The sequence below is a fragment of the Oncorhynchus masou genome, unplaced genomic scaffold (genome assembly GCF_036934945.1).
Source record: "Oncorhynchus masou masou isolate Uvic2021 unplaced genomic scaffold, UVic_Omas_1.1 unplaced_scaffold_181, whole genome shotgun sequence".
Taxonomy (NCBI): domain Eukaryota; kingdom Metazoa; phylum Chordata; class Actinopteri; order Salmoniformes; family Salmonidae; genus Oncorhynchus; species Oncorhynchus masou.
Window position 1 is genome coordinate 1,435,427 of NW_027016550.1, and position 25,585 is coordinate 1,461,011.

At 53.5% G+C, this 25,585-nt stretch overlaps 1 protein-coding gene across 1 annotated transcript in view; it reads right to left on the reverse strand.

Annotated features, from left to right (window-relative positions):
- tnrc18 (trinucleotide repeat containing 18) overlaps positions 1 to 25,585 on the reverse strand; it is a 182,469-nt gene that overhangs the window by 126,067 nt on the left and 30,817 nt on the right. Inside the window, 5 exon segments of the mRNA XM_064964656.1 lie at positions 7,842 to 8,041; positions 11,464 to 11,545; positions 12,970 to 14,952; positions 23,575 to 23,700; positions 24,761 to 24,895. Coding sequence (XP_064820728.1) covers positions 7,842 to 8,041; positions 11,464 to 11,545; positions 12,970 to 14,952; positions 23,575 to 23,700; positions 24,761 to 24,895 — 2,526 coding nt within the window.

Here is a 25,585-nt window from a genome sequence, read left to right on the forward strand (position 1 = left end):
GTTCTCGCACACCCCGAGAGCTTCTGGTCAGCGGGGTGGTGGCACCGGGATCCTCATCTCTCCCAAGTGGTCATTCTCTCTCTCTCCCCTTACCCATCTATCTATCGCCTCCTTTGAATTCCATGCTGTCACAGTTACCAGCCCTTTCAAGCTTAACATTCTTATCATTTATCGCCCTCCAGGTTCCCTCGGAGAGTTCATCAATGAGCTTGATGCCTTGATAAGCTCCTTTCCTGAGGACGGCTCACCTCTCACAGTCCTGGGCGACTTTAACCTCCCCACGTTTACCTTTGACTCATTCCTCTCTGCCTCCTTCTTTCCACTCCTCTCCTCTTTTGACCTCACCCTCTCACCTTCCCCCCCGACTCACAAGGCAGGCAATACGCTCGACCTCATCTTTACTAGATGCTGTTCTTCCACTAACCTCACTGCAACTCCCCTCCAAGTCTCCGACCACTACCTTGTATCCTTTTCCCTCTCGCTCTCATCCAACACTTCCCACACTGCCCCTACTCGGATGGTATCGCGCCGTCCCAACCTTCGCTCTCTCTCCCCCGCTACTCTTTCCTCTTCCATCCTTTCATCTCTTCCCTCTGCTCATACCTTCTCCAACCTTTCTCCTGACTCTGCCTCCTCAACCCTCCTCTCTTCCCTTTCTGCATCCTTTGACTCTCTATGTCCCCTATCCTCCAGGCCGGCTCGGTCCTCCCCTCCCGCTCCGTGGCTCGATGACTCATTGCGAGCTCACAGAACAGAGCTCCGGGCAGCCGAGCGGAAATGGAGGAAAACTCGCCTCCCTGCGGACCTGGCATCCTTTCACTCCCTCCTCTCTACATTTTCCTCCTCTGTCTCTGCTGCTAAAGCCACTTTCTACCACTCTAAATTCCAAGCATCTGCCTCTAACCCTAGGAAGCTCTTTGCCACCTTCTCCTCCCTCCTGAATCCTCCCCCCCTCCCCCCCCTCCTCCCTCTCTGCAGATGACTTCGTCAACCATTTTGAAAAGAAGGTCGACGACATCCGATCCTCGTTTGCTAAGTCAAACGACACCGCTGGTTCTGCTCACACTGCCCTACCCTGTGCTCTGACCTCTTTCTCCCCTCTCTCTCTCCAGATGAAATCTCGCTTCTTGTGACGGCCGGCCGCCCAACAACCTGCCCGCTCGACCCTATCCCCTCCTCTCTCCTCCAGACCATTTCCGGGGACCTTCTCCCTTACCTCACCTCGCTCATCAACTCATCCCTGACCGCTGGCTACGTCCCTTCCGTCTTCAAGAGAGCGAGAGTTGCACCCCTTCTGAAGAAACCTACACTCGATCCCTCCGATGTCAACAACTACAGACCAGTATCCCTTCTTTCTTTTCTCTCCAAAACTCTTGAACGTGCCGTCCTTGGCCAGCTCTCCCGCTATCTCTCTCAGAATGACCTTCTTGATCCAAATCAGTCAGGTTTCAAGACTAGTCATTCAACTGAGACTGCTCTTCTCTGCATCACGGAGGCGCTCCGCACTGCTAAAGCTAACTCTCTCTCCTCTGCTCTCATCCTTCTAGACCTATCGGCTGCCTTCGATACTGTGAACCATCAGATCCTCCTCTCCACCCTCTCCGAGTTGGGCATCTCCGGCGCGGCCCACGCTTGGATTGCGTCCTACCTGACAGGTCGCTCCTACCAGGTGGCGTGGCGAGAATCTGTCTCCTCGCCACGCGCTCTCACCACTGGTGTCCCCCAGGGCTCTGTTCTAGGCCCTCTCCTATTCTCGCTATACACCAAGTCACTTGGCTCTGTCATAACCTCACATGGTCTCTCCTATCATTGCTATGCAGACGACACACAATTAATCTTCTCCTTTCCCCCTTCTGATGACCAGGTGGCGAATCGCATCTCTGCATGTCTGGCAGACATATCAGTGTGGATGACGGATCACCACCTCAAGCTGAACCTCGGCAAGACGGAGCTGCTCTTCCTCCCGGGGAAGGACTGCCCGTTCCATGATCTCGCCATCACGGTTGACAACTCCATTGTGTCCTCCTCCCAGAGCGCTAAGAACCTTGGCGTGATCCTGGACAACACCCTGTCGTTCTCAACCAACATCATGGCGGTGGCCCGTTCCTGTAGGTTCATGCTCTACAACATCCGCAGAGTACGACCCTGCCTCACACAGGAAGCGGCGCAGGTCCTAATCCAGGCACTTGTCATCTCCCGTCTGGATTACTGCAACTCGCTGTTGGCTGGGCTCCCTGCCTGTGCCATTAAACCCCTACAACTCATCCAGAACGCCGCAGCCCGTCTGGTGTTCAACCTTCCCAAGTTCTCTCACGTCACCCCACTCCTCCGCTCTCTCCACTGGCTTCCAGTTGAAGCTCGCATCCGCTACAAGACCATGGTGCTTGCCTACGGAGCTGTGAGGGGAACGGCACCGCAGTACCTCCAGGCTCTGATCAGGCCCTACACCCAAGCAAGGGCACTGCGTTCATCCACCTCTGGCCTGCTCGCCTCCCTACCATTGAGGAAGTACAGTTCCCGCTCAGCCCAGTCAAAACTGTTCGCTGCTCTGGCCCCCCAATGGTGGAACAAACTCCCTCACGACGCCAGGACAGCGGAGTCAATCACCACCTTCCGGAGACACCTGAAACCCCACCTCTTCAAGGAATACCTAGGATAGGATAAGTAATCCTTCTCACCACCCCCCCCCTTAATGATTTAGATGCAGTATTGTAAAGTGGCTGTTCCACTGGATGTCAGAAGGTGAATTCACCAATTTGTAAGTCGCTCTGGATAAGAGCGTCTGCTAAATGACTTAAATGTAAATGTAAATGTAAGACAATAAGCACATGTTCTCACCAGTGGCGTCTCCAACTAACTACCTTTTTTAGCCAACAGCTCTAGCCGACAGCTCACCTGCGCTCTAGCCGACAGCTCACCCGCGCTCTAGCCGACAGCTCAACCGCGCTCTAGCCGACAGCTCTCAACCGCGCTCTAGCCGACAGCTCAACCGCGCTCTAGCCGACAGCTCAACCGCGCTCTAGCCGACAGCTCTCAACCGCGCTCTAGCCGACAGCTCTCACCCGCGCTCTAGCCGACAGGGCACCCGCGCTCTAGCCGACAGGGCACCCGCGCTCTAGCCGACAGGGCACCCGCGCTCTAGCCGACAGGGCACCCGCGCTCTAGCCGACAGGGCACCCGCGCTCTAGCCGACAGGGCACCCGCGCTCTAGCCGACAGGGCACCCGCGCTCTAGCCGACAGGGCACCCGCGCTCTAGCCGACAGGGCACCCGCGCTCTAGCCGACAGCTCACCCGCGCTCTAGCCGACAGGGCACCCGCGCTCTAGCCGACAGGGCACCCGCGCTCTAGCCGACAGGGCACCCGCGCTCTAGCCGACAGGGCACCCGCGCTCTAGCCGACAGGGCACCCGCGCTCTAGCCGACAGGGCACCCGCGCTCTAGCCGACAGCTCACCTGCGCTCTAGCCGACAGCTCACCTGCGCTCTAGCCGACAGGGCACCCGCGCTCTAGCCGACAGGGCACCCGCGCTCTAGCCGACAGGGCACCCGCGCTCTAGCCGACAGCTCACCTGCGCTCTAGCCGACAGCTCACCTGCGCTCTAGCCGACAGCTCACCTGCGCTCTAGCCGACAGCGCACCTGCGCTCTAGCCGACAGGGCACCTGCGCTCTAGCCGACAGGGCACCCGCGCTCTAGCCGACAGGGCACCTGCGCTCTAGCCGACAGCTCACCTGCGCTCTAGCCGACAGGGCACCCGCGCTCTAGCCGACAGGGCACCCGCGCTCTAGCCGACAGGGCACCCGCGCTCTAGCCGACAGGGCACCCGCGCTCTAGCCGACAGGGCACCCGCGCTCTAGCCGACAGCTCTAACCAACAGCTCTAGCCGACAGCTCTCACCCGCGCTCTAGCCGACAGGGCACCTGCGCTCTAGCCGACAGGGCACCTGCGCTCTAGCCGACAGGGCACCTGCGCTCTAGCCGACAGCTCACCTGCGCTCTAGCCAACAGCTCACCTGCGCTCTAGCCAACAGCTCACCTGCGCTCTAGCCAACAGCTCTAGCCGACAGCTCTAACCAACAGCTCTAGCCAACAGCTCACCTGCGCTCTAGCCGACAGCTCACCTGCGCTCTAGCCGACAGCTCTAGCCGACAGCTCACCTGCGCTCTAGCCGACAGCTCACCTGCGCTCTAGCCGACAGCTCTAGCCAACAGCTCTAGCCGACAGCTCACCTGCGCTCTAGCCGACAGCTCACCTGCGCTCTAGCCAACAGCTCTAGCCAACAGCTCTAGCCGACAGCTCACCTGCGCTCTAGCCGACAGCTCACCTGCGCTCTAGCCAACAGCTCACCTGCGCTCTAGCCAACAGCTCACCTGCGCTCTAGCCAACAGCTCACCTGCGCTCTAGCCAACAGCTCACCTGCGCTCTAGCCAACAGCTCACCTGCGCTCTAGCCAACAGCTCTAGCCGACAGCTCACCTGCGCTCTAGCCGACAGCTCACCTGCGCTCTAGCCGACAGCTCACCTGCGCTCTAGCCGACAGCTCACCTGCGCTCTAGCCAACAGCTCTAGCCGACAGCTCACCTGCGCTCTAGCCAACAGCTCTAGCCGACAGCTCACCTGCGCTCTAGCCAACAGCTCTAGCCGACAGCTCACCTGCGCTCTAGCCGACAGCTCACCTGCGCTCTAGCCAACAGCTCACCTGCGCTCTAGCCGACAGCTCACCTGCGCTCTAGCCGACAGCTCACCTGCGCTCTAGCCGACAGCTCACCTGCGCTCTAGCCGACAGCTCACCTGCGCTCTAGCCGACAGCTCACCTGCGCTCTAGCCGACAGCTCACCTGCGCTCTAGCCGACAGCTCACCTGCGCTCTAGCCAACAGCTCACCTGCGCTCTAGCCAACAGCTCACCTGCGCTCTAGCCGACAGCTCACCTGCGCTCTAGCCAACAGCTCACCTGCGCTCTAGCCAACAGCTCACCTGCGCTCTAGCCAACAGCTCACCTGCGCTCTAGCCAACAGGGCACCTGCGCTCTAGCCAACAGCTCTAGCCAACAGGGCACCTGCATTCAGTGCAGTGATACAGATAGTGTAGTTAGGCTGTGTGGGTAGACTAAGATTATACTTATTTGTCAAATGGATATATATATATATAGATAGATATATATAGATATATATAGATATATATGTATATATAGTGGGTGTGTAGTGGGTATAGTGGGTGTGTAGTGGGTATAAATCAAATCTAGTGTATTTATATAGCCCTTCGTACATCAGCTGATATCTCAGAGTGCTGTACAGAAACCCAGCCTAAAACCCCAAACAGCAAGCAATGCAGGTGTAGTGGGTATGTAGTGGCTATAGTGTTTGTGAAGTGGGTATAGTGGGTATAGTGTGTGTGTGTAGTGGGTATAGTGTGTGTGTGTGTAGTGGGAAAAGTGGATATAGTTTGTGTGTGGGTATAGTGTGGATACAGTGGATATAGTGTGTGTGTGGGTATAGTGGATACAGTGGATATAGTGTGTGTGTTGGTATAGTGGATACAATGTGTGGGTATAGTGGATGTAGTGGATATAGTGGTTATAGTGTGTGTGTGTGTGTGTGTGTGTGTGTGTGTGTGTGTGTGTGTGTGTGTGTGTGTGTGTGTGTGTGTGTGTGTGTGTGTGTGTGTAGTGGCTATAGTGTGTGTGTGTAGTGGCTATAGTGGGTATAGTGTGTGTGTGTGTGTGTGTGTAGTGGCTATAGTGGTTATAGTGTGTGTGTGTGTGTGTGTGTGTGTGGTGGCTATAGTGGGTATAGTGTGTGTGTGTGTGTGTGTGTGTGTGTGTGTGTGTGTGTGTGTGTGTGTGTGTGTGTGTAGTGGATATAGTGTGTAGTGGGTATAGTGTGTGTGTAGTGGGTAGAGTGGATTTAGTGGTTATAGTGTATGTGTAGTGGGTAGAGTGGATATAGTGGTTATAGTGTGTGTGTGTGTGTGTAGTGGGTGGAGTGGATATAGTGGTTATAGTGTGTGTGTAGTGGGTAGAGTGGATATAGTGGTTATAGTGTATGTGTAGTGGGTAGAGTGGATTTAGTGGTTATAGTGTGTGTGTAGTGGGTAGAGTGGATATAGTGGTTATAGTGTGTGTGTAGTGGGTGGAGTGGATATAGTGGTTATAGTGCATGTGTGTGTAGTGGGTAGAGTGGATATAGTGTGTGTGTGTGTGTAGTGGGTAGAGTGGATATAGTGTGTGTGTAGTGGGTAGAGTGGATATAGTGTGTGTGTAATGGGTATAGTGGATTTAGTGGGTAGTGGATATAGTGGTTATAGTGTGTGTGTGTGTGGTGGATATAGTGGGTGTGTAGTGGGTGTGTAGTGGATGTGGTGTGTGTGTAGTGGGTATAGTGGCTGTGGTGTGTGTGTAGTGGGTATAGTGGATGTGGTGTGTGTGTAATGGTATAGTGGATATAGTGGGTGTGTGTGTAATGGTATAGTGGATATAGTGGGTGTGTGTGTAATGGTATAGTGGATATAGTGGGTGTGTAGTGGGTATAGTGGGTGTGTAGTGGGTATAGTGGATGTGTAGTGGGTATAGTGGATGTGTAGTGGGTAGTGGATATAGTGGGTGTGTAGTGGGTATAGTGGATATAGTGGGTGTGTAGTGGGTATAGTGGATATAGTGGGTGTGTAGTGGGTATTTAGGATATAGTGGGTGTGTAGTGGGTATATAGGATATAGTGGGTGTGTAGTGGGTATATAGGATATAGTGGGTGTGTAGTGGGTATATAGGATATAGTGGGTGTGTAGTGGGTATAGTGGGTGTGTAGTGTGTGTGTAGTGGGCAGTGGTTATAGAGGGTATAGCGGGTGTGTAGTGGGTATAGTGGGTGTGTAGTGGGCATAGTGGTTGTAGAGGGTATAGTGGGTGTGTAGTGGGTATAGTGGGTGTGTAGTGGGTATAGTGGGTGTGTAGTGGGTGTATAGTGGGCATAGTGGTTTTAGAGGGTATAGCGGGTGTGTAGTGTGTATAGTGGGTGTGTAGTGTGTGTAGTGGGCATAGTGGTTATTGAGGGTATAGCGGGTGTGTAGTGGGTATAGTGGGTGTGTAGTGTGTGTAGTGGGTATAGTGGGTGTGTAGTGGGTATAGTGTGTGTGTAGTGGGCATAGTGGGTATAGTGGGTGTGTAGTGTGTGTGTAGTGGGTATAGTGGGTGTGTAGTGTGTGTGTAGTGGGTATAGTGGGTGTGTAGTGTGTGTGCAGTGGGTATAGTGGGTGTGTAGTGTGTGTGCAGTGGGTATAGTGTGTGTGTGTAGTGGGTATAGTGGGTGTGTAGTGTGTGTGTAGTGGGCATAGTGGTTATAGAGGGTATAGCGGGGGTATAGTGGGTGTGTAGTGTGTGTAGTGGGCATAGTGGGTATAGTGGGTGTGTAGTGTGTGTAGTGGGCATAGTGGGTATAGTGGGTGTGTAGTGTGTGTAGTGGGTATAGTGGGTGTGTAGTGGGTATAGTGGGTATAGTGGGTATAGTGGGTGTGTAGTGTGTGTAGTGGGCATAGTGGGTGTGTAGTGTGTGTGTGTAGTGGGCATAGTGGGTGTGTAGTGTGCATAGTGGGTATAGTGGGTGTGTAGTGTGTGTAGTGGGTATAGTGGGTATAGTGGGTATAGTGGGTGTGTAGTGTGTGTAGTGGGCATAGTGGGTGTGTAGTGTGTGTGTGTAGTGGGCATAGTGGGTGTGTAGTGTGCATAGTGTGTATAGTGGGTGTGTAGTGTGTGTAGTGGGCATAGTGGGTATAGTGGGTGTGTAGTGTGTGTAGTGGGCATAGTGGGTATAGTGGGTGTGTAGTGTGTGTGTAGTGGGTATAGTGGGTGTTTACCATAGGGGGATCCCGACAGCCAGATGGGCGGTGCTCCTTGGCGGGGCATCCAGGGGTGAGAGGTCAGGGGGGAGGGGTCGTGGGGCCAGCGGGCGGAGCCTCCAGTCACCATGAGGTTGGAGGTCATGAGGTTAGAGGTCAGGGCGCTGGACACCAAGGGGGGGTGCATCTGGGTGAACTCGGCCAGCTCCTTACTCTCTCTGATCACACACACACACACACACACTAATTCATAACACTCTTTATATCCATCCTTGATAGAGTGCACACACTTCAGGAACAAGAGAATCAACACAACCAGGGAATCGACCCCTAACCCAACTAGGGAATCGACCCCTAACCCAACTAGGGAATCGACCCCCAACCCAACTAGGGAATCGACCCCCAACCCAACTAGGGAATCGACCCCCAACCCAACTAGGGAATCGACCCCCAACCCAACTAGGGAATCGACCCCCAACCCAACTAGGGAATCGACCCCCAACCCAACTAGGGAATCGACCCCCAACCCAACTAGGGAATCGACCCCCAACCCAACTAGGGAATCGACCCCCAACCCGACTAGGGAATCGACCCCCAACCCGACTAGGGAATCGACCCCCAACCCAACTAGGGAATCCAACCCCCAACCCAACTAGGGAATCGACCCCCAACCCCACTAGGGAATCGACCCCCAACCCAACTAGGGAATCGACCCCCAACCCAACTAGGGAATCGACCCCCAACCCAACTAGGGAATCGACCCCCAACCCAACTAGGAATCGACCCCCAACCCAACTAGGTAATCGACCCCCAACCCAACCAGGGAATCGACCCCCAACCCAACCAGGGAATCGACCCCCAACCCAACCAGGGAATCGACCCCCAACCCCACCAGGGAATCGACCCCCAACCCCACCAGGGAATCGACCCCCAACCCCACCAGGGAATCGACCCCCAACCCCACCAGGGAATCAACCCCCAACCCCACCAGGGAATCAACCCCCAACCCCACCAGGGAATCAACCCCCAACCAGGGAATCAACCCCTAACCCAACCAGGGAATCAAACCCTAACCAGGGAATCAAACCCCAACCCCACCAGGGAATCAACCCCCAACCCCACCAGGGAATCGACCCCCAACCCCACCAGGGAATCGACCCCCAACCCCACCAGGGAATCAACCCCCAACCCCACCAGGGAATCAACCCCCAACCAGGGAATCAACCCCTAACCCAACCAGGGAATCAAACCCTAACCAGGGAATCAAACCCCAACCCCACCAGGGAATCAACCCCCAACCCCACCAGGGAATCAACCCCCAACCCCACCAGGGAATCAACCCCCAACCCAACCAGGAAATCAACCCCCAACCCAACCAGGGAATCAACCCCCAACCCAACCAGGGAATCAACCCCCAACCCAACCAGGGAATCAACCCCCAACCCCACCAGGGAATCAACCCCCAACCCCACCAGGGAATCAACCCCCAACCAGGGAATCAACCCCTAACCCAACCAGGGAATCAAACCCTAACCAGGGAATCAAACCCCAACCCAACCAGGGAATCAACCCCCAACCCCACCAGGGAATCAACCCCCAACCCCACCAGGGAATCAACCCCCAACCCCACCAGGGAATCAACCCCCAACCAGGGAATCAACCCCTAACCCAACCAGGGAATCAAACCCTAACCAGGGAATCAAACCCTAACCCCACCAGGGAATCAAACCCTAACCCCACCAGGGAATCAACCCCCAACCAGGGAATCAACCCCTAACCCAACCAGGGAATCAAACCCTAACCAGGGAATCAAACCCTAACCCCACCAGGGAATCAAACCCTAACCCCACCAGGGAATCAAACCCTAACCCAACCAGGGAATCAACCCCCAACCAGGGAATCAACCCCTAACCCAACCAGGGAATCAAACCCTAACCCAACCAGGGAATCAACCCCTAACCCCACCAGGGAATCAAACCCTAACCCAACTAGGGAATCAACCCCTAACCCAACTAGGGAATCAACCCCTAACCCAACTAGGGAATCAAACCCTAACCAGGGAATCAACCCCTAACCCAACCAGGGAATCAACCCCCAACCAGGGAATCAACCCCTAACCAGGGAATCAAACCCTAACCCAACTAGGGAATCAAACCCTAACCCAACCAGGGAATCAACCCCCAACCCCACCAGGGAATCAAACCCCAACCTCACCAGGGAATCAACCCCCAACCCCACCAGGGAATCAACCCCCAACCCCACCAGGGAATCAACCCCCAACCCCACCAGGGAATCAACCCCCAACCCAACCAGGGAATCAAACCCTAACCAGGGAATCAAACCCTAACCCCACCAGGGAATCAACCCCCAACCAGGGAATCAAACCCCAACCCCTCCAGGGAATCAACCCCCAACCAGGGAATCAACCCCTAACCCAACCAGGGAATCAAACCCTAACCAGGGAATCAAACCCCAACCCCACCAGGGAATCAAGCTAAGAGGTTATATGAAGAATATTTACAGTTTCCTAACAGGTTATATACAGTGCCTTGCGAAAGTATTCGGCCCCCTTGAACTTTGCGACCTTTTGCCACATTTCAGGCTTCAAACAAAGATATAAAACTGTATTTTTTATACAGTTTTATATCTTTATGTTTGAAGCCTGAAATGTGGCAAAAGGTCGCAAAGTTCAAGGGGGCCGAATACTTTCGCAAGGCACTTTATATCTAACCACTACAGTTTCCTAACAGGTTATATATATATATATATCTAACCACTACAGTTTCCTAACAGGTTATATATATCTAACCACTACAGTTTCCTAACAGGTTATATATATATATCTAACCACTACAGTTTCCTAACAGGTTATATATATCTAACCACTACAGTTTCCTAACAGGTTATATATATCTAACCACTACAGTTTCCTAACAGGTTATATATATATATATATCTAACCACTACAGTTTCCTAACAGGTTATATATATATATATATATATATATATATATATCTAACCACTACAGTTTCCTAACAGGTTATATATATATATATATATATCTAACCACTACAGTTTCCTAACAGGTTATATATATCTAACCACTACAGTTTCCTAACAGGTTATATATATATATATATCTAACCACTACAGTTTCCTAACAGGTTATATATATATATATATATATATATCTAACCACTACAGTTTCCTAACAGGTTATATATATATATATATATATATATATCTAACCACTACAGTTTCCTAACAGGTTATATATATATATATATCTAACCACTACAGTTTCCTAACAGGTTATATATATATATATCTAACCACTACAGTTTCCTAACAGGTTATATATATATATATATCTAACCACTACAGTTTCCTAACAGGTTATATATATATATATATATATATATATATCTAACCACTACAGTTTCCTAACAGGTTATATATATATATATATATATATATATATATATATATATATCTAACCACTACAGTTTCCTAACAGGTTATATATATATATATATATATCTAACCACTACAGTTTCCTAAGAGGTTGCAGGTCAGAAAAGGTGACAGGTTGCCTTTACTGCAGCCTTTCACAGGTGAGCCGTTAGCCACGCCCCCTAACCTGAGCAACTTCTCCTGCTCACGCTCCAGGCACCCCAGTCTATCACCACGGTGACGGGCTCGCTCGTCCCCCCGCTCCTCGTCTGTTTGGACGACAGAATAGAACACAGTGATCCATAATGCACTGCTTCAACAACAGTAGATTTGGTGATATCTGGTATATTAAAATATACGGAACTTAAAAACGCAAACAAATTTCTACCATTTTACCAACTTACAGTTCATATGGAAATAGGTAAATTTAAATAAATAAATCAGGCCCTAATCTATGGATTTCACATGACTGGGAATACAGATATGCATCTGTTGGACGACCAATCGGATACCAGAAATTGTGGAGAAAAAGGGATACAAGTAACAAAAATAAATATATGTTATAATAAAATAAACATAAGAAAAATAAAGAAATACAAACGTGAGAAAATCCATGCCATTTTTTTGTGGCAACTTCCCATTTTAGTGGCCTTTTATTGTCCCCCAGCACAAGGTGCACCTGTGTAACAATCATGCTGTTTCATCAGCTTCTTGATATGCCACACCTGTCAGGTGGATGGATTATCTTGGCAAAGGAGAAATGCTCACTAACAGGGTTGTAAAACAAATTTGTGCAAAAAAATTTGGTGTGTGAAAAAAACTGTAGAATTGTAAGAAGTGTCATAAAATGTCAAAACAAAACTGTTTGTCCTCCCCCCCAATATCTAAACAACAGCTGTCCCCCCCATATCTAAACAACAGCTGCCCCCCCCCATATCTAAACAACAGCTGCCCCCCCATATCTAAACAACAGCTGCCCCCCCCCATATCTAAACAACAGCTGCCCCCCCATATCTAAACAACAGCTGCCCCCATATCTAAACAACAGCTGTCCCCCCCATATCTAAACAACATCTGTCCCCCCATATCTAAACAACAGCTGCCCCCCCATATCTAAACAACAGCTGCCCCCCCCCCATATCTAAACAACATCTGTCCCCCCATATCTAAACAACAGCTGTCCCCCCATATCTAAACAACAGCTGCCCCCCCCATATCTAAACAACAGCTGTCCCCCCCATATCTAAACAACAGCTGTCCCCCCCATATCTAAACAACAGCTGCCCCCATATCTAAACAACAGCTGTCCCCCCATATCTAAACAACAGCTGTCCCCCCATATCTAAACAACAGCTGCCCCCCCCATATCTAAACAACAGCTGTCCCCCCATATCTAAACAACAGCTGTCCCCCCATATCTAAACAACCGCTGTCCCCCATATCTAAACAACAGCTGTCCCCCCATATCTAAACAACAGCTGCCCCCCCCCATATCTAAACAACAGCTGTCCCCCCCCATATCTAAACAACATCTGTCCCCCCATATCTAAACAACATCTGTCCCCCCATATCTAAACAACATCTGTCCCCCATATCTAAACAACAGCTGCCCCCCATATCTAAACAACAGCTGTCCCCCCATATCTAAACAACAGCTGTCCCCTTGCTATAAGAAGTAAATAAATGGTCTCACCTTTAACCCCTGCGTGCAGTAGTAGAGGTCTCTGGGAGTCTGTATTGCTCTGTCTGGCCACTGCCACAGCTATCCCTACAGGAGGGTGACGGACCTCTCCCTCGCCTGGCCCCGCCCCCTCGCCACGTCCCAACGACCGCGAGCCGTCGGGACGCTCCTGCTCTCTCTTCATCAGCCTCCCCCCCGCTCCTCCTCCTCCTCCCTCCAGCCTCATGAACGCCAGCCCCCCGAAAGCGGCTTGGTTGTCCGTGTTCTGCCTGGAGGACCCCTGGCGTTCAGGTGGGAAGGTCCCGCTGTATTTGATCAGACTCTGCATGGCCGACACCTCTCCTCCGTCTGCTCCCCCCTCAGACCCTCCTCCCCCGCTGCCTCTCCTCCCCCCCACTGGGCGGTACAGGGCTGAGGTGTCCAAGTAGCGCCCCTGTCCCTCCTCTCCCCTCTGGGGTTGGGGCGGAGGGTGGGGGGAATGTGTGTGTCTGTGTTGGGGTGTGTGGGGGTTGGGAGGGGGTCTGTTGAGTTCCGGCTGGTTATGGTGTGAGGGTTGAGTGTGTGTGTGTCTGTGTTGGGGTGTGTGGGGGTTGGAAGGGGGTCTGTTGAGTTCCGGCTGGTTGTTGTGTGAGGGCTGAGTGTGTGTGCGTGCCTGCTGCGCGGAGTGTGTGTGTCCGTGCTGGGAGGCCAGAGCTGCCATATGACTGGTGGCGTAGTTGGCCAATGGGCTGATGGGGTTCCATTTAGGCCCTTCCCCCACCCGCTCCAAGCCCAATCGGATAGCATGTTTTGGCGTGTCCCTAGGGTCCGGGCTGAACCCTGATTGGCTGACGTAACCGTCTCGTTTCAGCGCCGAACCGTTGGAGCAGATCACAGAGCCCTCCTCCCGCTCTCTCTGATTGGACAAATCACCAGGAAGAGAAGCGCGACGGTCCAATAGTGTGTTTTCAGGAAACCTCTCCCTGTCTCTCTCTCTTTCTCTCTCTCTTTCTCTCTCTCTTTCTCTCTCTCTTTCTCTCTCTCTTTCTCTCTCTCTTTCTCTCAGTTTGTCCTGTTTGTCCCTGGCCTGCGATGCGATCTGGATCGGGCCAATCTGCTCATCATAGACCTCCACAGAAGGCACGTAAGTGGGCGCGCTCACACGCTGTTCCCTGATAGGCTCCCGGTGTGCAGGGTAGGCGGGGCCAGGGAGGAGTCCACCGCTGTAGGTAGATTCAGTCTTCTTCAGCCTGTCTGTGTGTGTGTGGGGGCTGGGGTTAGGGTTGGGGGAGCGAGTGGGTGTGTCATCAGTCTCTGGGTAACGCCCAGAAGAGGAGGAGCCCTGGGGGGGTCGAGAAGCAGAGGGGTGGTGGAGGAAAACCTCTCTCTCTCGGTCTCTGTCCCGCTCCGTCTCTCGTTCTCTGTGGCGTTCTCTCTCTCCTCTCCTCCCATCCTGTGTCAGATCTACCACACTGTATGGATGAGGCTCCTCTCTCGACCGCTCCCTCTCGCCTCGCTCTCTCTCCTCGCGGTAGAGTCTGTCTCTGCCCCCCTCCCGGGGCACCTCTCTCTCCTCGCAGTAGAGTCTGTCTCGGTCTCTGCCTCCCTCCCGGGGCTCCTCTCTCTCCTCGCGGTAGAGTCTGTCTCTGCCCCCCTCCCGGGGCTCCTCTCTCTCCTCGCGGTAGGGTATGTCTCTGCCCCCCTCCCGGGGCTCCTCTCTCTCCTCGCAGTAGAGTCTGTCTCGGTCCCTGCCCCCCTCCTGAGGCTCCTCCCTCTCCCTCTCCTCGCGGTAGGGTATGTCTCTGCCCCCCTCCTGAGGCTCCTCCCTCTCCCTCTCCTCGCGGTAGGGTACGTCTCTGCCCCCCTCCTGAGGCTTCTCCCTCTCCCTCTCCTCGCGGTAGGGTACGTCTCGGTCCCTGCCCCCCTCCCGGGAGCTACTCTGGGGGGTGGAACTGGGGGGGACAGAGGAGGGGTGGAGAGGAGGCTGGGGTAACGACACCGGCAGGAAGAACCTCTCTGGAACACAAACACCACAACACCATCAACACCATCACCTCATCCTCCAACACCACCATCAACCCATCCTCCAACACCAACACCACCATCACCTCATCCTCCAACACCATCACCACATCCTCCAACACCATCAGACCACATCCTCCAACACCACCATCACCCCATCCTCCAACACCACCATCACCTCATCCTCCAACACCAACACCACCATCACCTCATCCTCCAACACCATCAGACCACATCCTCCATCACAACACCATCAGACCCCATCCTCCAACACCACCACCATCAGACCACATCCTCCAACACCACCACCATCACCACATCCTCCAACACCATCAGACCACATCCTCCACCACAACACCATCAGACCACATCCTCCAACACCACCACCATCACCACATCCTCCAACACCAACACCATCACCTCATCCTCCAACACCACCAACACCATCACCTCATCCTCCAACACCACCACCATCAGACCACATCCTCCAACACCAACACCATCAGACCACATCCTCCACCACCAACACCATCAGACCACATCCTCCAACACCAACACCATCAGACCTCATCCTCCAACACCAACACCATCAGACCACATCCTCCAACACCAACACCATCAGACCACATCCTCCAACACCAACACCATCAGACCACATCCTCCACCAACACCATCAGACCACATCCTCCAACACCACCACCACCAGACCACATCCTCCAACACCAACACCATCAGACCACATCCTCCACCACCACCATCACCTCATCCTCCACCAACACCATCACCACATCCTCCAACACCACCACCACCAGACCACATCCTCCAACACCAACACCATCAGACCACATCCTCCACCACCACCATCACCTCATCCTCCACCAACACCATCACCACATCCTCCAACACCACCACCATCAGACCACATCCTCCAACACCAACACCATCAGACCACATCCTCCACCACCACCATCACCTCATCCTCCAACAACACCACCATCAGACCACATCCTCCACCACCAACACCATCAGACCACATCCTCCAACACCATCACCATCACCACATCCTCCAACACCAACACCATCAGACCACATCCTCCAACACCAACACCATCAGACCACATCCTCCAACACCACCATCAGACCACATCCTCCAACACCACCACCATCAGACCACATCCTCCAACACCACCAACACCATCAGACCACATCCTCCAACACCATCAGACCACATCCTCCAACACCATCAGACCACATCCTCCAACACCACCACCATCAGACCACATCCTCCAACACCATCAGACCACATCCTCCAACACCATCAGACCACATCCTCCAACACCATCAGACCACATCCTCCAACACCATCAGACCACATCCTCCAACACCATCAGACCACATCCTCCAACACCACCACCATCAGACCACATCCTCCAACACCACCATCACCTCATCCTCCAACACCAACACCATCAGACCACATCCTCCACCACCACCATCAGACCACATCCTCCAACACCAACACCATCAGACCACATCCTCCACCACCAACACCATCACCCCATCCTCCACCAACACCATCACCCCATCCTCCACCAACACCATCAGACCACATCCTCCAACACCACCATCACCTCATCCTCCAACACCATCAGACCACATCCTCCAACACCACCATCACCTCATCCTCCAACACCACCATCACCTCATCCTCCAACACCATTACCATCACTTCATCCTGCAACAACACCACCTCATCCTCCAGCAACACCATCAGACCACATCCTCCAACACCACCATCGCCTCATCCTCCAGCAACACCATCGCCTCATCCTCCAACACCATCGCCTCATCCTGCAGCAACACCATCGCCTCATCCTGCAGCAACACCATCGCCTCATCCTGCAGCAACACCATCGCCTCATCCTGCAGCAACACCATCGCCTCATCCTGCAGCAACACCATCGCCTCATCCTGCAGCAACACCATCGCCTCATCCTGCAGCAACACGATCGCCACATCCTCCAGCAACACCATCGCCTCATCCTCCAGCAACACCATCGCCTCATCCTCCAGCAACACCATCGCCTCATCCTCCAGCAACACCATCGCCTCATCCTCCAGCAACACCATCGCCTCATCCTCCAGCAACACCATCGCCTCATCCTCCAGCAACACCATTACCATCGCCTCATCCTCCAACACCATTACCATCGCCTCATCCTGCAACAACACCATCGCCTCATCCTGCAACAACACCATCGCCTCATCCTCCAGAAACACCATCGCCTCATCCTCCAGCAACACCATCGCCTCATCCTCCAACACCATTACCATCGCCTCATCCTCCAACACCATTACCATCGCCTCATCCTCCAACACCATTACCATCGCCTCATCCTCCAACACCATTACCATCGCCTCATCCTGCAACAACACCATCGCCTCATCCTGCAACACCACCATCGCCTCATCCTGCAACACCACCATCGCCTCATCCTGCAACACCACCATCGCCTCATCCTCCAGCAACACCACCATCGCCTCATCCTCCAGCAACACCATCGCCTCATCCTCCAGCAACACCATCGCCTCATCCTCCAGCAACACCATCGCCTCATCCTCCAGCAACACCATCGCCTCATCCTCCAGCAACACCATCGCCTCATCCTCCAGCAACACCATCGCCTCATCCTCCAGCAACACCATCGCCTCATCCTCCAGCAACACCATCGCCTCATCCTCCAGCAACACCATCGCCTCATCCTCCAGCAACACCATCGCCTCATCCTCCAGCAACACCATCGCCTCATCCTCCAGCAACACCATCGCCTCATCCTCCAGCAACACCATCGCCTCATCCTGCAGCAACACCATCGCCTCATCCTGCAGCAACACCATCGCCTCATCCTCCAGCAACACCATCGCCTCATCCTCCAGCAACACCATCGCCTCATCCTCCAGCAACACCATCGCCTCATCCTCCAGCAACACCATCGCCTCATCCTCCAGCAACACCATCGCCTCATCCTCCAGCAACACCATCGCCTCATCCTCCAGCAACACCATCGCCTCATCCTCCAGCAACACCATCGCCTCATCCTCCAGCAACACCATCGCCTCATCCTCCAGCAACACCATCGCCTCATCCTCCAGCAACACCATCGCCTCATCCTCCAGCAACACCATCGCCTCATCCTCCAGCAACACCATCGCCTCATCCTGCAGCAACACCATCGCCTCATCCTGCAGCAACACCATCGCCTCATCCTGCAGCAACACCATCGCCTCATCCTGCAGCAACACCATCGCCTCATCCTCCAGCAACACCATCGCCTCATCCTCCAGCAACACCATCGCCTCATCCTCCAGCAACACCATCGCCTCATCCTCCAGCAACACCATCGCCTCATCCTCCAGCAACACCATCGCCTCATCCTCCAGCAACACCATCGCCTCATCCTCCAGCAACACCATCGCCTCATCCTCCAGCAACACCATCGCCTCATCCTCCAGCAACACCATCGCCTCATCCTCCAGCAACACCATCGCCTCATCCTCCAGCAACACCATCGCCTCATCCTGCAGCAACACCATCGCCTCATCCTGCAGCAACACCATCGCCTCATCCTCCAGCAACACCATCGCCTCATCCTCCAGCAACACCATCGCCTCATCCTCCAGCAACACCATCGCCTCATCCTCCAGCAACACCATCGCCTCATCCTCCAGCAACACCATCGCCTCATCCTCCAGCAACACCATCGCCTCATCCTCCAGCAACACCATCGCCTCATCCTCCAACACCATTACCATCGCCTCATCCTCCAACACCATTACCATCGCCTCATCCTGCAACAACACCATCGCCTCATCCTGCAACAACACCATCGCCTCATCCTGCAACAACACCATCGCCTCATCCTGCAACAACACCATCGCCTCATCCTGCAACAACACCATCGCCTCATCCTGCAACAACACCATCGCCTCATCCTCCAGCAACACCATCGCCTCATCCTCCAGCAACACCATCGCCTCATCCTCCAGCAACACCATCGCCTCATCCTCCAACACCATTACCATCGCCTCATCCTCCAACACCATTACCATCGCCTCATCCTGCAACACCATTACCATCGCCTCATCCTGCAACAACACCATCGCCTCATCCTGCAACAACACCATCGCCTCATCCTGCAACAACAACATCGCCTCATCCTGCAACAACACCATCGCCTCATCCTGCAACAACACCATCGCCTCATCCTGCAACAACAACATCGCCTCATCCTGCAACACCACCATCGCCTCATCCTCCAGCAACACCACCATCGCCTCATCCTCCAGCAACACCACCATCGCCTCATCCTCCAGCAACACCACCATCGCCTCATCCTCCAGCAACACCACCATCGCCTCATCCTCCAGCAACACCACCATCGCCTCATCCTCCAGCAACACCACCATCGCCTCATCCTCCAGCAACACCACCATCGCCTCATCCTCCAGCAACACCACCATCGCCTCATCCTCCAGCAACACCACCATCGCCTCATCCTCCAGCAACACCACCATCGCCTCATCCTCCAGCAACACCACCATCGCCTCATCCTCCAGCAACACCACCATCGCCTCATCCTCCAGCAACACCACCATCGCCTCATCCTCCAGCAACACCACCATCGCCTCATCCTCCAGCAACACCACCATCGCCTCATCCTCCAGCAACACCACCATCGCCTCATCCTCCAGCAACACCACCATCGCCTCATCCTCCAGCAACACCACCACCGCCTCATCCTCCAGCAACACCACCACCTCCACCACCTCCTCCTCCAACACCACCACCACCACCACCACCTCCTCCTCCAACAACACCACCACCACCACCTCCTCCTCCAACAACAACAACACCATCACCTCCTCCTCCAACAACAACACCACCATCACCTCCTCCTCCAACAACAACACCACCATCACCTCCTCCTCCAACAACAACACCACCATCACCACCTCCTCCTTCAACAACAACACCACCATCACCACCTCCTCCTTCAACAACAACAACACCACCATCACCACCTCCTCCTTCAACAACAACAACACCACCTCCTCCTTCAACAACAACAACACCACCATCACCACCTCCTCCTTCAACAACAACAACAACACCATCACCCCCTCCTTCAACAACAACAACACCATCACCCCTCCTTCAACAACAACAACACCATCACCCCCTCCTTCAACAACAACAACACCATCACCCCCTCCTTCAACAACAACACCATCACCCCCTCCTTCAACAACAACACCATCACCCCCTCCTTCAACAACAACACCATCACCCCCTCCTTCAACAACAACACCTCCTCCTTCAACAACAACACCTCCTCCTTCAACAACAACACCTCCTCCTTCAACAACAACACCTCCTCCTTCAACAACAACACCGCCTCCTTCAACAACAACACCGCCTCCTTCAACAACAACACCGCCTCCTTCAACAACAACACCGCCTCCTTCAACAACAACACCGCCTCCTTCAACAACAACACCGCCTCCTTCAACAACAACACCGCCTCCTTCAACAACAACACCGCCTCCTTCAACAACAACACCTCCTCCTTCAACAACAACACCTCCCCCTTCAACAACAACACCTCCCCCTTCAACAACAACACCTCCCCCTTCAACAACAACACCCTCTCCTTCAACAACAACACCCTCTCCTTCAACAACAACACCTCCTCCTTCAACAACAACACCTCCTCCTTCAACAACAACACCTCCTCCTTCAACAACAACACCTCCTCCTTCAACAACAACACCTCCTCCTTCAACAACAACACCTCCTCCTTCAACAACAACACCTCCTCCTTCAACAACAACACCTCCTCCTTCAACAACAACAACACCTCCTCCTTCAACAACAACAACGCCTCCTCCTTCAACAACAACAACGCCTCCTCCTTCAACAACAACAACGCCTCCTCCTTCAACAACAACAACGCCTCCTCCTTCAACAACAACAACGCCTCCTCCTTCAACAACAACAACGCCTCCTCCTTCGACAACAACGCCTCCTCCTTCGACAACAACGCCTCCTCCTTCGACAACAACGCCTCCTCCTTCGACAACAACGCCTCCTCCTTCGACAACAACGCCTCCTCCTTCGACAACAACGCCTCCTCCTTCGACAACAACGCCTCCTCCTTCGACAACAACGCCATCACCTCCTCCTTCGACAACAACGCCATCACCTCCTCCTTCGACAACAACGCCATCACCTCCTCCTTCGACAACAACGCCATCACCTCCTCCTTCGACAACAACGCCATCACCTCCTCCTTCGACAACAACGCCATCACCTCCTCCTTCGACAACAACGCCATCACCTCCTCCTTCGACAACAACGCCATCACCTCCTCCTTCGACAACAACACCATCACCTCCTCCTTCGACAACAACACCATCACCTCCTCCTTCGACAACAACACCATCACCTCCTCCTTCGACAACAACACCATCACCTCCTCCTTCGACAACAACACCATCACCTCCTCCTTCGACAACAACACCATCACCTCCTCCTTCGACAACAACACCATCACCTCCTCCTTCGACAACAACACCATCACCTCCTCCTTCGACAACAACACCATCACCTCCTCCTTCGACAACAACACCATCACCTCCTCCTTCGACAACAACACCATCACCTCCTCCTTCGACAACAACACCATCACCTCCTCCTTCGACAACAACACCATCACCTCCTCCTTCGACAACAACACCATCACCTCCTCCTTCGACAACAACACCATCACCTCCTCCTTCGACAACAACACCATCACCTCCTCCTTCGACAACAACACCATCACCTCCTCCTTCGACAACAACACCATCACCTCCTCCTTCGACAACAACACCATCACCTCCTCCTTCGACAACAACACCATCACCTCCTCCTTCGACAACAACACCATCACCTCCTCCTTCGACAACAACACCATCACCTCCTCCTTCGACAACAACACCATCACCTCCTCCTTCGACAACAACACCATCACCTCCTCCTTCGACAACACCACCATCACCTCCTCCTTCGACAACACCACCATCACCTCCTCCTTCGACAACACCACCATCACCTCCTCCTTCGACAACACCACCATCACCTCCTCCTTCGACAACACCACCATCACCTCCTCCTTCGACAACACCACCATCACCTCCTCCTTCGACAACACCACCATCACCTCCTCCTTCGACAACACCACCATCACCTCCTCCTTCGACAACACCACCATCACCTCCTCCTTCGACAACACCACCATCACCTCCTCCTTCGACAACACCACCATCACCTCCTCCTTCGACAACACCACCATCACCTCCTCCTTCGACAACACCACCATCACCTCCTCCTTCAACAACACCATCACCTCCTCCTTCAACAACACCATCACCTCCTCCTTCAACAACACCATCACCTCCTCCTTCAACAACACCATCACCTCCTCCTTCAACAACACCAACACCACCTCATTCAACAACAACACCATCACCTCCACCAACAACAACACCACATCCATCAACAACACCACATCCATCAATTTGCTGAGTATAGTGTTTCAGGTATATTTCACTGGTCATTCCCAAAGCCAACACTTCCTTTGGCCGCCTTTCCTTCCAGTTCTCTGCTGCCAAAGACTGGAACAAATTGCAAACATCTCTAAAGCTGGAGTCTCATATCTACCTCTCTAACTTTAAGCACCAGCTGTCAGAGCAGCTTACCGATCACCGTACCTGTACACAACCCATCTGTAAATAGCCCACCTACCTACCTCATCCCCATACTGTTATTTATCCTCTTGCTCTTCTGCTCCCCAGTATCTCTACCTGCACATCATCATCTGCACATCCAGCACTCCAGTGTTAATGCCACATTGTAATTATTTTGCCTCCATGACCTATTCATTCTCTTACCACCCTACTCTTCTACATTTGCACACACCGTACATAGACTTTTCCTGAGTGTTATTGACTGTATGTTTGTTTACTCTATGTGTAACTCTGTTGTTGTTGTCTGTGTCACACTGCTTTGCTTTATCTTGGCCAGGTTGCAGTTGTAAATGAGAACTTGTTCTCAACTAGCCTACCTGGTTAAATAAATAAAGGTGAAATAAAATAATTTATTATCCATCAGAACACAACAACACATCAGATACAGTAACAGGTTGGCAAAACAAATCTGTCCCGAGGCGCCACGCTGGTCCCGAGACGCCACGTTTGTCCCGAGACGCCACGCTGGTCCCGAGACGCCACGCTGGTCCCGAGACGCCACGCTGGTCCCGAGACGCCACGCTGGTCCCGAGACGCCACGCTGGTCCCGAGACGCCACGTTGGTCCCGAGACGCCACGTTGAGACACATCTGTTTGTGTCCCCACCACGTGGGAGAGGTGATGTGATCAACGACCAACAAGGCCTTTTTATTGGGGCTCAGACCGTCTACTACAAATCAATACTTTGATCTGAAGGCAGTATGATCTGAAGAGACTGAATATTTTCGGAGCTCGTAGTGTGGTCTAGAAGTGGTAGTGTGTACTGACCTTGGTGTGGTGCGTTGTAGAGGTGGTGGTGCTGAGCCAAGCCCAGCGAGGGGGGAGGAGGCTCCAGGTTACCCAGGGGGAGGTGGTAGGGGCTAGGGTACAGACCGCCTGGGAGAGGGGCGTAGCCTGGAAGAGCAACAACACACATCAGCTGGGTCGGTGCTGGGACAGAGCAAATACCTGCACTCCTTAGGCGGTGGGAACCTCAGGAATGGATAGCCCTACTACTGACCTCTGACCTGTAGACACACGGTTGACCTACTCTGCCTAAGAGAGAGAGCGCGAGAGAGAGAGAGCGCAAGAGAGAGAGCGCGAGAGAGAGAGAGATGTGCCTGTCTTCCCTCCAGGAAAGAGGACAGGCAGAGGGATAGAAGTGGGGCAGGAGAGAGATGAGGGACGAGGAGAGAGAGAGAGCTGAGGGACGAAGAGAGAGAGAGCTGAGGGACAAAGAGAGAGAGAGCTGAGGGACGAGGAGAGCTGAGGGACGAGGAGAGCTGAGGGACGAGGAGAGAGAGAGAGAGCTGAGGGACGAGGAGAGAGAGAGAGCTGAGGGACGAGGAGAGAGAGAGAGCTGAGGGACGCGGAGAGCTGAGGGACGCGGAGAGCTGAGGGACGCGGAGAGAGAGAGAGCTGAGGGACGAGGAGAGAGAGAGAGAGAGAGCTGAGGGACGAGGAGAGAGAGAGAGAGAGCTGAGGGACGAGGAGAGAGAGAGAGAGCTGAGGGACGAGGAGAGAGAGAGAGAGAGCTGAGGGACGAGGAGAGAGAGAGAGAGCTGAGGGACAAGGAGAGAGAGAGCAGAGAGAGAGAGAGAGCAGAGAGAGAGAGAGAAGAGAGAGAAGAGAGAGAGAGAGAGAGGACAGGAGGAAGGATATAAGTGGGGCAAGAGAGAGAGAGCTGAGGAAAGAGAGAGGACAGGACGAGGGATCGAAGTGGGGCAGAAGAGAGAGAGAACAAGAGGAGGGATAGAAGTGGGGCAGAAGAGAGAGAGAACAGGAGGAGGGATAGAAGTGGGGCAGGAGAGAGAGAGAACAGGAGGAGGGATAGAAGTGGGGCAGGAGAGAGAGAGGACAGGAGGACGAGAGAGGACAGGAGCAGGAGAGAGAGGGGACAGTAGTGAAGCGAGCAGATAGGAACGCAGATAGAACACTGACAGAACATGAAGGACAGTCTGAAACAGTCCGTTACCTTCGTGGGCGGCAGCGTGTGAGGCCCAGAGCTGAGCCATCTGATTGGGTGATCTGTAGGCTGGGTCAGAGGTTAGGGGGGAGGGGCCGGAATAGCCCGGCAGGAAGGGACTGGAGGCTGCTGGGAAGGCATCACCTGGAGTGATGAGATACGGAGACTTTGAAGCTTTATTGAGACGAGACACACAGACACACACAGTAGTCAATACAGACTGACATCATCATACAAGAGGTCGACCGATGATGACATCATCACACCCATCCGGAATACGTCCCAGAGGCCTGGAAGATCCAAACACTAAAAAGGACAAAAACTGGAGAAAAAAGCCACGCGGCCCCGAGCCCACTCTCCGAGGGTAAAGGCCCCACGGCCCCGAGCCCACTCTCCGAGGGTAAAGGCCCCGCGGCCCCGAGCCCACTCTCCGAGGGTAAAGCCTACTCTCCGAGGGTAAAGCCTACTCTCCGAGGGTAAAGCCTACTCTCCGAGGGTAAAGCCTACTCTCCGAGGGTAAAGCCTACTCTCCGAGGGTAAAGCCTACTCTCCGAGGGTAAAGCCTACTCTCCGTGTCTCATGGGCACAAAACACAGTTCCATTTAACACCTCTCTCTGTACAGGTCGCCAACTATTAGACCCTTTGAACCCCTGAAGACGACGCAGCCAGCCTCAGGGTTAGTGTGTGTGTGTGTGTGTGTGTGGTCTCCTGGGGGATGTGGAGACGTGTCTCTGAGTCTTCCTGCAGCTAAATCAGTGTATTAAACCTGACACACACACACACACACACACCCCTCTGTGCTTTGTAAATCTGTGCACACCCAGCAATCTAAA